The sequence below is a fragment of the Nestor notabilis genome, unplaced genomic scaffold (assembly GCF_000696875.1).
Source record: "Nestor notabilis isolate BGI_N333 unplaced genomic scaffold, ASM69687v1 scaffold4286, whole genome shotgun sequence".
Lineage (NCBI taxonomy): Eukaryota > Metazoa > Chordata > Aves > Psittaciformes > Psittacidae > Nestor > Nestor notabilis.
This window is the reverse complement of record NW_009934101.1, coordinates 21,968-37,195: the sequence shown is the minus strand read 5'-3', so window position 1 is coordinate 37,195 and position 15,228 is coordinate 21,968. Positions and strand designations below refer to the sequence as shown.

The following is a 15,228-nucleotide window of genomic DNA, read 5'->3' as shown; positions in this document are numbered from 1 at the left end:
CTAGTTCATTCTATGATTCTATGTCAGGTCTTAGTTTTGTCACTGATTCCCACGTAGTCTTGAGCAAGTCATTTAACCTTGGTACCTTGGCTCCCCACACCACTAGTGCCTCCTCAGCACATCCCTAGGGGGAAAAGTGCTGAGCTGCTTAATAGCTGTGAAATACCGTGGGTGCTCAGCCAGAAAAAGCTGTGTGAGTGCAAAATGCTATTTGTCTGCAACAAAAGGACTGCTCTGGAGTGGGCGATACCAGAATAGTTGTTCTTTCATAAGTCTGCTATAACAGCTTGTTTAACAAAAAATGCTGGAAAAATGAGAATACAAGTGTTTGTGTCCTGTCACTAATTGGCTTCGTGTCTCAGTGTGACATTGCTTTCCAGAGGACCAAGGCTGCATGTCCAGAGTTGTGTCGTGCTGTGAGTGGAGAAGAGGTGCATGACGCTCTGCTGGGCAGGGACTGCCAGGGCATCTGGCAAAGTGCATTAGAGGTCCCCACTCCTGAGAACCATTTTTTTTAACTTTTCTTTCCATCCCTAAATCTTAAGATCTAGTCACACACACAGCTTTCCCACTGGAGGGGTTTCAGGATGAAGCTGGTTCAACAATGAGGACTTCAAATGGCAGTTAAACAGTGGGGAAGTGGTGATAGATAGTCCAGTGAGGCTAAGGTGATGCAAATAATTTGTGTTTGAAGTAAAATGAGTTCCTGCTTCCTGGGTGTCTTCTGATGTAAGGCATAAGCTAGGTGACGAGGTTATTTTTTTTTTAACTTAATTATATAAATTTAAAGGATATGTTATGCCTGTGGCAATTTTTGTGTGGTTTTAATTTCTTTTCATAACCCCTCAGCCCTATATCCAAATGTCTCTGAGTACCAGATCAGATATTTGGAGGTAGAAATTAGGCGAGTGCCTTTTCTGTAGCCGCACAGATAGGGGAAAACACCAAACCCAAACTAAAACCAAACCAAACAAAAAACCCAAACACCCAAACCGACAACAAAACAGGCTTAGAGATTTGGCAATTTCTGATGAATCTCAGCTATTCTTATTTGTGCAGCTGGGTGGTGGTACGAGAAAAGATCTAGAATGAGCAATCTCAAGATCGTAATCTCCAGAAAATAACTGCTTAGCTTGTTTTGGTTTGGGGAGTGGTGGTTAAAATAATTCTTACTTAGATGCAGAGCATCATTGCTGGATTCAAAGTGGTTTTCTTTAAAGGACTGCTTTTTAAAAAGAATTTCCTAAAGCCTTGAAGTCTTATATATGTGCTTGCAATAAATTTTGATAATTTTCCTTAATTAGAATCCTTAATTGTACCAACTATCACATTCCTTTTGCATTTCTTCTTTGACTACAGTCATTCTCAGCGAGAGGGTGACATAAATGAGCCACTTCATATTACAATCCTGCAAGAGAGTGACAGTTTTACTTGGGAGGTTTTATTTGTTATAGAGACTCACTTTTAGCTAGCTAGAGGTTTCTGGCTTTAAGTGTACATCTAGAACAAAAGCTCAAAGCAGTTTCTCAGCACAGTTTATTTTAAAGCCATTCAGCCATTGTTTATAAGTTGTGTTGCTGTAGTGATATCTGAAAGATGACATGGAGCTTGCCCAAGAGAACTGTTTTTCTAAAGAATATCCACTGCAATATTAATGCAGTGGGGTGACTTAGGATAGAAATTCTTTTATTCTTACCCGTTTGATCTCCTTGTTTATGTATTCGAAATGCAGAAGTTATTAACTTTTCATAGCAGAACCATGAGCACCTGAGGATGTGTGAATGCTGACAGGGACCCCAGGGGTGCTGGGTGAAGTGAACTAGGCTGCTTAATGACACTAATCCACTTTGTGCCTTTGTTTCTGTTTTGTCTTCCAGCCTCCCAGTGTTCCTGACTATCCTCCGTCTGATGGGTATGCATTCAGTAACACAGTTTACAAAAGAGGGCCTCTGCTGGACCAGGGGGCAGCTGTTGCTGCCTTTAAGCAAACTGTTAGCCGACATGTAGATAGGTAACACTGAATCAACGGCGTACGTGGTGCTGTGGATAACTGTCCCGACTGATTGCTGTTGGGGTGGCGGTGTCTGTAATTACCTCTGGTTGTGTCTGGAGCAGAGCATTGTTTCTATGAGGAAGCGATTCTGGTTAGCAGTGGGTATTCTGCTTTTGCTTCTCTAAGGCATATCATAAAGACTCTTCTAGTATAATTTCTATATAACTACCCTGTTTATGTATGCTGTTAAATTGATGCTTTTGTCAAAAATGATAAAGTGGAATTCCAACCCAACTGAGAACACAGAATCTTCCTATTTGGGTTCAGATTTTATTTCTGCTCTGTTTCATGTTTTTAAATATACTCTTTGCTCTTTTCAGAACTACAGAGAATCACAAGTCTGCTCTGAGATTCATCTGTCTTTGTTTAGAATGATTGTTGGATTTGATTAGCTGCTCACTTAGTGCTCCATAGTCTCCTGCTTTTTATTTTCTGAGCTGGTGCATAAATATCCACTTTCAGAATAGTAACTCTTCATTTCTTCCATTCGCTTTCATATGTTACAAAAATGTTCTGAAATGTTTGCATAGCAACCAGTGTCCTTTTGCATATCTTCTTTCATCCCCTTCAGTTTAGCCTAAATCCAAACAGCTTGGCAGGATCAAATGCAGTGATCCTCAGAGTCTCGGCCTTATCTGAGGAGAGAACTTATACCAACACAAGCTGTAGAAGTAAATCAGTAAAAACAGTGTTGGAATTGTTCTCCCATGTCAAATCCTATTCTGCATTCACTGTATGAACAGTATTTTGGCTTCTGTGCCAGAGAAGATATTCAAACTAAGTTACTTTGGATGAAATACCTGCATAAAACAGCACTGATATAACTCTACTGATGAAAACCTTTGCATAATCCCTTGTTTTGAGCTACATGTTAAAAGATGCCATTGTTAATCTGCATGCAAACAAATTCCTATGTGGTGTGCAGGTTTCAATTAAATTCTTTTATCAAACTTTGGATTTTTTCTTCATAACAATAACAGTGGTAGTATTCATCTCTTAAGCAGTTTCTCAAACTTGCTTACTTTTTGGGTTCTTGTCTCAGGGCCAGTCAGCTTGAAATCTAGGTGATCTGTGCTGTAAATTCCTTTCTCTCTTACCTGTAATGGGATAAGACCTATTTTGTCCTTCTAGAGTAAGAGTATTCCATGCAAACGTTGTTGCCTCCATTTCAGGTTTAGAGAATGAGTCTTACTGCACTGATACATTGATGATATCATTGTGTCTGACTGCAATTGAAAGAGTCATCCAGGCCCCCTTTGTGGCGGGTAAAGAGAAATGGGTGTTTCTAAGAAGCAGTTATGTAAGGTGAAATTAGTCTTTTGAAACATATGAAATGAGACGTGCTGTAGTGGTGCCCGTTATTCACCACTGATTGTAGGAGGGAGTCTAGATGGCTGGTAGAGATGCAGACACCCCAGTGTGCCCTTATTTTGCAGTCTGTTCAACGCAACACAAACTTCCATTTGTTAATTGCCTCTTGAGATATCTAACGTGCCTGGTAGGAGCTCCTTGTTGTGGGAAAGCTGTTAATGTGTATTACCCCAGGTAACTTCCATTTAAACATAAATTTTAAAACATCTGTGAAGAAGTAGGTAAAGGAGTGGGTTTGGGAGAGGGAGTGAGAAATTCAAGCTGATCCTTTCAGCCATTGTTTGCTGGTTCTTGTTCAAAGCTGACATCCCTAATGAGTGGTCCATAGGCAGTGACCAAGCCACTACCTTCTGGGACAGGTATGTTACACCTTGTTGTGGTGTTTTAACCCCAGCCAGCAACTAAGCACCACTCCCCCAGCAGAATGGGAGAGAGAATTTGAAGAGTAAAAGTGGGTTGAGATAAAGGCAGTTTAATGGGATAGAAAAGGAAGAAAGTAATACTAATGATAAAAGTATTAGAATATACAAAAGAAGCGATGCACAACGCAATTGCTCACCACTCACTGGCCAATGCCCAGCCAGTTCCTGAACAGTGTCCCCCAGCCACCTTTCCCCCCAGTTTATATATTGAGCGTGATGTCGTATGGTATGGAATATCCCTATGGCCAGTTGGGGTCAGCTGTGCTGCCTGTGCTCCCTCCCAGTTTCTTCTTCTCCAGCCTTCTCGTTGGCAGGACATGAGAAGCTGCAAAGTCCTTGACTTAATATAAACTCTACTTAGCAACAACTAAAGCATCAGTGTGCTAACAACATTATTCTCATACTAAATCCAAAACATAGCACTGTACCAGCTACTAGGAAAAAAATTAGCACTATCTAGCTTTCCTTGGGTGATTTAAGCTGTCAGGATCTTAAACCTTTAGTGTGAATTAGGTATATTGGTGACTCTGATGCTGAAAGAGTACTGAATAGTTTTTCAGCAAGTTCTGTGTTTTTTCAAAGTAGTATGCTGTGTAGTTTGGTTTTGCACTGTCATTTGAAGAAAAGGACTTGGAAAGTCTGTGTGATCCACTAGGCTCTTGAGCAGCCTGCACTGGAGAGCAGGGCTACAGGTACGGTATATCTCATAGGCAGTAAGAAAACACAGTGATGGAAGGGTGAAGGGAAGTGTTGAGAATATTTGTGCCCCAAGTAAACTATTTGGCTTATAAAGCTGGGCTTAAAGAATAATGGTCTCTTCAGAAGCATGCAGACATTTCCTGGACCATGTTCTGGGGATGTTGCTGTTGATTGCAACAGAGTGGAGTCAAGCTGAAACATAAGCATTTTATAAAATCCTTCCTGACATATTTTTGAAGGGATCAGCATAGTTAGGTGTGGGTAAGGTATGAAGACACAGTTAGTGAAATGAGTTTGGAAAGGCAGCTTAAAAGTACAAGTACTTTCAGAGGCACATTAGTCATATCCCTGAGACAGTAAGGAGTTCAAAATTATATTAGTTTTGAGTGGGTTGTGGAAAAAAAATGGGATTACACACACATCTTTCAGCCTCATAACAGCTATTCTGTAGGCCGGGGTTCATCCCATGTTTTTCACTCTCCTTAAATACTTGTAGTGTTTTGTCTTTCTTTCAAAATCATCTTTCAATCTAAATATGACTCCTCCTTTATTCTGCTCTTCAAGTCAGGTGAGACAGTTCTCCACAGCCGTGCAGTAGCTAGATAACTACTGGATTACTCAGGCATGCCTAGGACCCACAGTTACACAGCACCAACATGAGCAACTGTCTGCATTTGTGATATCTGTGATACTTGTTATATCTGTCGTGTGAAGTTGTGTGCAGCATTTCAAGCCATTGATCACTTCATGTTTTCATTCTCTGTTTGGATTTATTATTTTTTAAACATCCTTATTACTTGGTATGTGTTTAGGTTGCTGGGTGTAATTTGCAAAAAGTGAATAATGTTATTGTTTCTTTTGTACCTGTTTTGAGGGGGCTGGGGGGCTTCTCCACTCGAAGAGGTACTACATCAAAGAAACTAGTAGCTTCTTAGCCAAAGGCATTCTCAACAGGTCTTTCCTCATGGAAACGGAAAGACATAGAGTTACACCGTGGTGTACCTTGTTCTACAATGAGCCCTGTTTGTAACTGCCAAGAAGTTATTTCTCATTTTTAATTAATACAGTAAGTTGATATTGTTAGAGTTGATGGTATCTTATGGTCAATTAAGAAAATTGACCCACTGTAGGTGAGCATTTTTCAGAGTTTAATTCCGTTGGTGTTGATGGCAAAAATGTATTCATCTATTATGGATTTGAAACACTATGCTGAACACCAGAAATACAGTTTCATACAAAGCACAAAATTTCAATTATGTACTTAGTATAGTAATTTCTTTATATGGAAAATGATTGTTTAACCTACTGTAGGAAAATGGACTAAATATAGTGTACATGTTTATTTTAAAACAATAGTACCTGCTAATCTAAGTTGCTATCATAGATCTTGCAAACAGTGAGCCAGTAAAGACTGCCAGTTCTTGAGGTCCATGTAGCTAAATGGCCTCTTTTGTTTCTTTTTTTTTACTTTTTTTCTGGCATTTAAATCAGTGTGTTAAAAATAGGTAGTTGTACAGCAGCATCATGTTATGATGGGGGGGAGGATTGTTTAAATGTTTTGCAGGCTGGGAAGAGGGCATTTTGTCAGTGTTTTTAGTTGCTTGAATAACTCCCTGAACAAGGCTGATTTTTGCTTTGCAGAAACTATGAAGCACACAGTAAAGCACAGACCAAGAAATATGCCAAATGCAAGTATGAATTTATGGCACGAAACAACAGTGAGCTTTCTGTCATGAAAGAAGAGATTGTAGAGGTAATTTTCTCTCCCCCCACCCCTCTACCCCAACCCACTTAGTGAGAAAGCACGAATTTCAGGCACTACCTAAAGCAGAGGGTACCTTTCCTGTGGACAGTGTGGCTGTTCTTAATATTACTTCAATGTGTTTGATTTATTTCCCTTAACATGGAAAGACCTCATAGCAGCCTTCCAATATCTGAAGGGGGCCTACAAGGATGCTGGGAAGTGACTCTTCATTAGGGACTGCAGTGGTAGGACAAGGGGTAATGGCTTTAAACTTAAACAGGGGAAGTTTAGATTAGATATTTGGAAGAAGTTCTTCACAGGGAGGATGGTGAGGCACTGGAATAGGTTGCCCAAGGAAGTTGTGAATGCTCCAGCCCTGGAAGTGTTCAAGGCCAGGTTGGAAAGAGCCTTGGGTGACATAGTTTAGTGTGTGGTGTCCCTGCTCGTGGCAGTGGGGTTGGAACTAGATGATCTTAAGGTCCTTTCCAACCCTAACTATTCTTTGATTCTATAAGTTCAATTCATTTGTTTTGCATTGTAGACAAGATAACTAGAGATTTTGCACTGACTTGTGAATTTTGATGCTGTAGAGATCCATGTTAGAAATATGTTTGTGTGTTTCTTCCATCTTCTCCGATACTGCTTTTAAAAGCCTCATTTCATAGTATTTAATTAGCTGGCTCTGGCAAACAGTGAAATACTGTCCTTTTCTGGAAGAGTTGGTACTCTGAAAGCTAGAAACATTTGGAAGGGAGGGAGCAACAAAGAGAGAAAATGTTGCATGAGAGATTGCACAGCAGGTAGTCACATTTTGGACTTCTCCTGGCCATCCTGCTCCAGCTCTCTGTTTACTCAGAAGTACTCTCTCTCCAAATTTGTGCTTTCCTACAATGATGCACTTTTCCTTGGCTTATTAGTAGTTACTTACTCCTTTTGTCGACAGTTTATAGGTTGTAAAGAAGCCAGCCTCTCTGCACAAGCAGATTTTGATTCCACTGTCTTGTCTAGCACATGTCTGAGTTCACACTTCTCGATATCCTTTCTTGAGAGTCACATTTTGAAAAGTGCAGTGTGACCATGTAGAAGTAATGATGGTGATCATTAAGGAGCCTTACAGGGGTTTCTTAGGGACATCTGTGTAAAATCTGTTGGCAATCACAGAACCTGACAAAGTAATAGAATCATAGAATGGTTTGGGTTGGAAAGGACCTTAAGATCATCTAGTTCCAACCCCCCTGCCATGAGCAGGGACACCACACACTAAACTACGTCACCCAAGGCTCTTTCCAACCTGGCCTTGAACACCGCCGGGGATGGAGCATTCACAGCTTCCTTGGGCAACCTATTCCAGTGCCTCACCACCCTCCCTGTGAAGAGCTTCTTCCTTGTATCTAACCTAAAGTTCCCCTGTTTAAGTTTAAAGCCATTACCCCTTGTCCTACCACTACAATCCCTAATGAAGAGTCCCTCCCCAGCATCCTTGTAGACCCCCTTCAGATACTGGAAGGCTGCTATGAGGTCTCCACGCAGCCTTCTCTTCTCCAGGCTGAACAGCCCCAACTTCCTCAGCCTGTCTTCATACGGGAGGTGCTCCAGCCCTCTTACCATCCTGGTTTAATTTCTAAATGGTGCACTGTCTAAGTACTGGCAGGAAGAAAGCCAGAAAACAATATGTAATTAATTTACCAAATTATTTCAGATTCTGGATGACAGAAAGCAGTGGTGGAAGGTTCAGAATAAAAGTGGCAGCACAGGCTTTGTGCCAAACAACATTTTGGACCCTCTGAGAAACCAAGAAGGTGGTCTAGGATGGTCAGAGCCTGCATATACCCGCAGCATCCAGGTACTGTCTGCTCCTTGGGAGCAAAATTTTCTTTTGTTGTGTGCATGTGGAGGACAAAGAGATTCACAGCAAGGCTAAAACATATGCATGTTCCACTGGTATGTCAAAAGATGTGTATTTTTTGTACATGCTGATTCCTGTATAGCATAGAGTCTTAACATGAGAATAAAGTTGATAGAGTGACAGGAAAATGTTTCCCTTTAAGTTTGGGGGTTTTGTTCTACTTATCTTCATAGAGGTGGTAACTTCAATCCTAATGGCTGTGTATGCATTTATTTTAATTGCAAATATCCTTTGTGGATTGATAGCTGTTGATGCCAAAGAAGGAGTTTGAATTATTTAAGGTAGGGTCATCTTTGTTTCTCCTAGGAGAGTGAACACTATCTTTTCTTTTTAGTTTCTGATTTTGCGTGTCTCTATCTTAGTCTTGAATTTATTTAGTTATTGTAATTTTGGAGTCATAAAAATAGGCGTCTTTGCTTTTGAATTCACAAAACAGGTATTTTTCAATTACTGTGCCTGTGCCTCAATAGAACTCTATTCTTCTGACCTAGTTTTTGTTTTCTTTCTTTCATGCTGTGGTGTGGAATTAAGATTTTTTTTTTTTTTTTTTTGTTATTGTTGTTTCTTTTATATGTTGAACAGAATTAGTGTGTAAAGCATATAAAAAATAAACAAGTCTTACGTCAGTGCAGTTGTCCACCTGAGTAAGGATATACAGGGTAAAGTTGTAACGTGTATTTTTAGACACCATTTAAATGGGCTGGAGGATCATGAAATAAGAGGTTGTATTTTCTTTCCTTTTATTTCTAATGATTTTGAAAGGTTAGGCAAACAAGTTTTTGGATTAAGCAGAATTCCAGGCCTGCCTCTGAATCAGGCTTTTTCAGTCCAAATCCGAATCAAACTTTTGTTGAAACTTGAAGTTAAATTTAATCTAATATTCATTCCTTGTGCCTACACACTCCAGCTGATGGCTGAAAAAAGAGAAATGCCATACTCTTACTATCAACTGTCTCTGCTGCAAACTCTTTTGAAAGTCCCAGTTGAAGGTGCTGCTGTGCCGAATTCTGTGTGCACAGCAATCATGAATGCTACAGCTCTTTCAGTATTTGCAGTTTTGCCATGGAAAATCTCTTGAAAAATGGATCCTATGCTATTTCTGGCACAGTAATTTGGTAGACCAGTCTTGAGCTTGTTAGGCTTAGATCAGACCTTTCTGAGTTTCTCCTGTGCCTAATTGTTTGCCTGTGACCCATGAGCTCTTTCTAAACTGGTTATGGGTTTTGCCTGTCTAGATGCATGCTTCATTTTACAGAGTGCTTTTCAAATCCTGATTTAAAGATTTGACTTTTTTCTTCGGGTACATGTCACTTTGTGTGTTGTTGCCAAGAAATTCTTAGCAGAAAGTTCTTACACTGTTTTTTGTAATGCACCACAGGTTTTGAAGTTTCTGTTTGAAATAATGACATGACGTGGGAAATAATGAAATAGTAATTTTCAAAGGCTCTCCACAGAAGTATGGCAATTAGGGTCAGAGGACAACATTTAAGATAATTTCATTTCTTTGCCCTCTGGCAGGTTGTTCCTTGTAGCTTTATCATATTCAAATGTAAGCTTGAAATACGGTGAAATTATTTAGGAATATAGTGAGTTACACAGGACGAACAGCGTCTTTACCAAGACATGTCAGCAGTGTTGTTCTTAACTTTATGGTGATTTTTATAATTTTAGCACCCCTGAGCATGCTCATTTGACTCTTTGCCTGTAACAGGTACATGGTTCACTTGGGACCTGTTTGCATAACCCTATTTATTCATAACAGCGTCCTTTGCAATTCTTAGATGACAGTCTACTATCAAAACCTTTCTTTCAAGTCTCTTGTTTAGCAGCTCACTTAAAATATCTCTGTGGTAAGTTGTTTCCCCTGAAGCACATCATTTGCGCTCCAAGTTAGTGTCAGTGTCTGTCCTGGCTTCAGCTGTGACAGTTATTTTTCTCCTTCTTAGCTTAAACCGTGACAGAGTCATACTCATCTTTTGGCAACTCATATCTTTCATGAAGTATTTTATAATGAAGAGATGCAGTTCCCAGGTGTCCATTTTGCAGTGGCCAAAGAGTTGTCATAATTTTTTGACCAGAAGCCAGTATCTCTTTTATCTCATTTCACATCGAATGCTCTTTAAAATTGCCAAGACTATTTGATGGCTTTAAAAAAAAAAATATTTCCTGTCCAATTCAACACTGATCCAATCCCAAATTATGGGATGCCACTTACTATACAAAAACATACTGAAGAGTAATAAAAAGGATCTGATTAATGATAGAAATTAAAAGTCTCCAGTTTGCCATTAATTTTTATTTTTTTTTAATAAATGGGGACTAATCCTACATAATATCAGTTTGATTAAGTAAATTCTGTCTAAATTTCTTCTTCTATCCTAATGTACTGCTTGCTTTCTGGCAAGATTTTAGCAAGGTGGATTTGCAGATCCAATTAAAAAATACATTCATTATACCCTGCAAAGAGCTAGTTAGGTGACTTGTAATGAGATTTTAATAGGCAGCTGTTTGATTCTGCATAATAGCTGAACCCACCAAAGGAAACTCTGGCAAAAGGCCTCACTTGAAATTTGCTCTTCCAGTCTTGTGTACCTTATTGTCCCTTTTGGGTGAAGACAAGTAACCGGTTCTCTCTTCTGGCTTGAAATGAGTCTGACGCAAACATCCAAACCACGATGCTGTTGACAAAACTGAGGCTGAATGCTCTGCAGCCCTCTCGGTGAACTCCTGGCACTGCGCAAACAGGAATGTGGCATTAAAAAGTTTGAGAAGAGAGTTAAACAGGAAGCTCTGTGTCTGTGTTAACTTAATGAGAGCATTTCCCAGCACAAATGCTAGTTGTGGTTGTATCCAACACCTCTTTAATGCAAAGTCTGTATTTACCATAGTTTGAATACACATTTTCCCTTCTTTTCATGCCAAACTGTGTTTGAGAAGGTGTTGTTCCCAGTTTTTTTACAATGATCAAGAATTAAGGTTGATACTATTAGTTAGCACTTTTACTCAAACTTACTATTTTGCTTACATTCAAAATTGATCAAATCATACTGAAGCTTGATTTTTGAGAAGATGCAGCCTGTAGTATGTTGAAAAGAGCTTTGGGACTTTATTTTTTTCCTCTAAACCCAAAGATTTACTGGCAAAACTTAAGCTTTTTCCAGAGCTTTTCTGATATATGCAGATTTTTAATGAGTGTGTATCACTGTTCCAAGTAATCTAAAGTATTTATTCCAATTTACATGAGTTGAGGACTGCAAGTTATTTCTTAAAAGAAAAAAATACAAAGAAGGAAAAACAAAATCCAGAGTTTGTTTTTCTTATGGCTGTCAGCAAATTAGTGAGTATGTGTGTGTCAACAGCAACCTTTATCTCATTTTCTAAGCCACGCAATATTTCTTAAGCTAAAATGAATAAATTCCTTTTTTTAATACCTGCTGTGACTTAATCCTTCTTGTTCTACAGCTGCAAGTGTTCTCTACATTCACCTTACACTCTTAAATCCATTGTCAGTTTTTTGTTGGGTTTTGTTTTTTATTAAACATCTTTCCAAGTTTCTGTCTTTGAAAAGAGCTTATATGTTTTCACATATGTGTATTTTGTAGCCAACGCTGTGTTCATTATTCAAAAGAAGAAAATTAGAATAACTCATTACGTGAGTTGCTTAGTGAGTAAGAAGAGGTAATCATTAGCACTGATGTTCCTTTGTTTTAAATTGCTAATGTGCATGAAATTTCATGAGTCATGTGTGAGTTACTTTTTACCTATCTAACAGTACTATTTGATGTGATTTACTCCATTTTCCTCACAGCAATTGCTGGGAGAGCTTTCAGAGGTAACAAAATTAGTCTTCTGATAATTGAACCTCAAAAGTTACTCTTTTGGACTATGTAGTTACCAAATCCCATAGTGCATGCTTGTTTTGTTTGTAGCAACAACTAGAAGTGATGGGATGAATGTCCTCAAAAGATCTGAGTTAAAAAAAGAAGTGTTATAAAAAGAAATGAAATGTGATTTGAATGTATAATTGGCTTTTGGGCATTGTTCAACAAATGTGAAGTGTATTTTAATGTAGCTTCATCTGTAAATTTAGAATCTGAGTGATGCTTCTAGATTAATTTTTATTTTCACTCCAGCAAGTACTTTTGATGAGGCTTGTGATTGCAGTACAACATGTTTTTGAAACTATATCAGGAGCATCCATTGAGAGCTACATGTAGTGTTTTGCTATCACGTTTTCTGGATGATGATTGTGGTGATGTGCAGTTGATGCTTTGGTTTGTAATGAATCCTCTCTACCATAAAAAAAACCTCTGTTTTTTTCTTGCATGGTGTTTAAGGTCAGAGCACACATGAAGGTACGTTGTGAGGATAGCAGTCTAGCAATTGGAATCTGTCAACAAGTTAAAACAATTATCTGAATATCATTAGAACATAATAATATCTGTGAAACTAAAATTCCTTAATATTTTGGATATACCATAGTACATCTATATATCATAAATTATGGTTATTTACTGTATGCCATCAAAGGACAGGTTTCTTATATATATACATTATTCTACTTGTTCTCTTTTATGTTGTGCATTTCACTTTTCCTTGCATTTGACATGTAAAAAATATTTATTGTTGTAACATTCAAGTACTAGAGATTCACAGAAAAGTGAATCAACCCAATTTTGGGTTTTTTAAAAATCTCCTCACAATGCACTGCACAAAGTGGACACAAAGTAATTGAGATGAACTTTGCATTAACCTTTGAATTACTAAATGCTAAGGAAAAAAAAAACAACCCAAAGGTTTAATGGAGAATGTATTTCAAGACTATACTTTTGCTTCAGTTTACATGAAAATTATCTAAGGGAAGCAAAAGACTTTTTTTCCTAGGCTTAATTGACTGGCCATAGAAACTGATGGGATAAGCTTTCTGCTGGTGTAACTCAGCATAGCTTAGCTGTAATGGTCCCAGTTTACATTGACTACAAAATGCCTTGTCCATCAGTTAGACTTACTGAGCTGGGGAATCCTGTGTAAGGGCAGTTGCTCACATTTAATGAAAGTTTGTTGTCAGGGCAGTGATTTGCTGCTCAATGTCTAACATATGGCTCCTACAAATATTTCCCGAATTGAGCTGCCATAAACCCTCTGCCTCCAGGGAAATGGGGAAAGGTATTTCAGGAAGAAGTAATGAATTTGGGGAATGTACTCATCTATTTTCATACTAAAGTAAGCAGACTTCTCATAACTAAGAAATGAGGCATTCCTATTGAGCAAACAAACTTCAGTATTAAACTTTCAAGATGTGTTAATCCCAAACCGTGGAGAGGGAGCACTGTTAAAAAAATGAGATGCAGAGTTTGAACTGTTTGAAAGAAGAGTAGCATAGGTAGCTTATGAGCTTCTGGGCTTGTCCGTCATTGGGATTGCTTTGGAAAAATACATGTCTTCCTGCGACTGGTGCCATTCTAAAGGCAAAGAAAGAGAAAAATTATTCCCCAAAATTATTTTTGAGGCACCTGCTACCTAGTTAATAGCAGCAAGCTAACTTGCATGTTGTTAGAACGTTGTGTAAGAAGGTGGAGGAAAAGAAACAACAGTCCTATTCCAAGAGTTGTGGAGCTTGGGGGTTGGGGTTTTTTAATTAGATTATTACATTGAGGTGGCATATAGTGGTCACACAAGTAGCTAAAAAGGCACAACTGAATGGGTAGGAGGAGCAGGAATCTTTTAAATGGTGCTTACAGCTCAAGAAACAATGTGTTAGCCCAACCCAGTGATGTTTGTAAGTTAAACCATTAGTCAGGCTTAGGTGTGGCTGGATATGTTCATTTTTCACTATTTTTTACATAACATCTCTAAAATATACATTTTTTGTAGTGATGAAGTCCAGCAATTCAAAAATTTTGGAAGTTGTTTAAAAGTGCCAGGGCATAGAAGTTTGGGATTTAGAAACAATTTAGTTTATAGAACTCGTTCGTTTGAAGGAAAGAAACATATTTCACATGATGCCATTGCTTGTAAGTTTTGTGCCCCAAGGAGAAGGAAATTGAAGCCAAATCAAATTTTGGCAAGTTTTGGAGCTATATCTAGCAAGTGAGATGTCTTTGTGTAATAAATGAAATCAGTTGGTGCAAAGCATCCCAGCGTTTTCTGCAGAAACCTGTTTGTCTGATGTCCAGACTGTTGTTGAACTGAGTCTCTCTGCATCTTTTCAGAAACAAAGGACAGACTATATTGCAAAGCAACCTGACCCAGCTCCTGCTACTCCTTCGCCACCTCCAACACCTGCTCCTGTCCCTGTGGCTGTTCCTCTTCCTCCTAGCACACCAGCACCTATACCAGTTCCCATGCCCAAAGCGCCAGCAGCCATCAGTCGTCAAAGCAGCACCTCTAGTGACAGTGGTGGTAGTGTTGCACGAGACACCCAGAGGCAGAAGCAAGTTCCCGTGGATCGTAAGTTTGTCTAGGAAACAAGGAAAAAAATATTTCTTCCACTTCTCTGTGTTTTGCTTCATCCTTAAATTCCTTAAAACCTTGTGTTTCAGATGAATGTTTTTGAAATATTTACCTTTAACCCTATGTTTAAAATACAAATTTTCTATGTATGTGTTCTGACCCTCGCTAATCACAGTGGTAGATAGGGGCAAAACACTTCTACACTTGTCCCAGTCCTAAATCGCATCTTTTTATGAATCACTGTGGTTTTCTCTACACTGTAAATGCCCATGCTGGTATTCTGGCTGATGAATGTGATCCACCTGAACTCACTGCCACATTACAATCTAAATTGCATTTAAAATCAGTTAGGCTGGTTTTAACACTTCTGTCCATGGTCATCCATATTTCTAGGGCATTTGCACCATTCTGAAACATGTATCCAAGGCTTGCAAGAAGACTTACAAGTCTGGCTGATGCACAGTAACCATGCTGTATTAGTGTTGTTGGAGATTCGTCTCATAATCAGGTTCCCTTAGTTTGGTTAAAGCATCAGCGATTGGCAGACCATTGAGCAAACTTTTGTGTCCTTGTTGTGGCT

At 38.8% G+C, this 15,228-nt stretch overlaps 1 protein-coding gene across 1 annotated transcript in view; it reads left to right on the top strand.

Annotated features, from left to right (window-relative positions):
- Positions 1-15,228, top strand: part of EPS8 (epidermal growth factor receptor pathway substrate 8) — a 53,341-nt gene that overhangs the window by 29,591 nt on the left and 8,522 nt on the right. The window contains exons 14-17 of the mRNA XM_010017151.1: positions 1,878-2,011; positions 6,187-6,298; positions 7,989-8,132; positions 14,408-14,645. Of these exons, the coding sequence (XP_010015453.1) occupies positions 1,878-2,011; positions 6,187-6,298; positions 7,989-8,132; positions 14,408-14,645 (628 nt within the window). The remainder of the gene's footprint in view (positions 1-1,877; positions 2,012-6,186; positions 6,299-7,988; positions 8,133-14,407; positions 14,646-15,228) is intronic.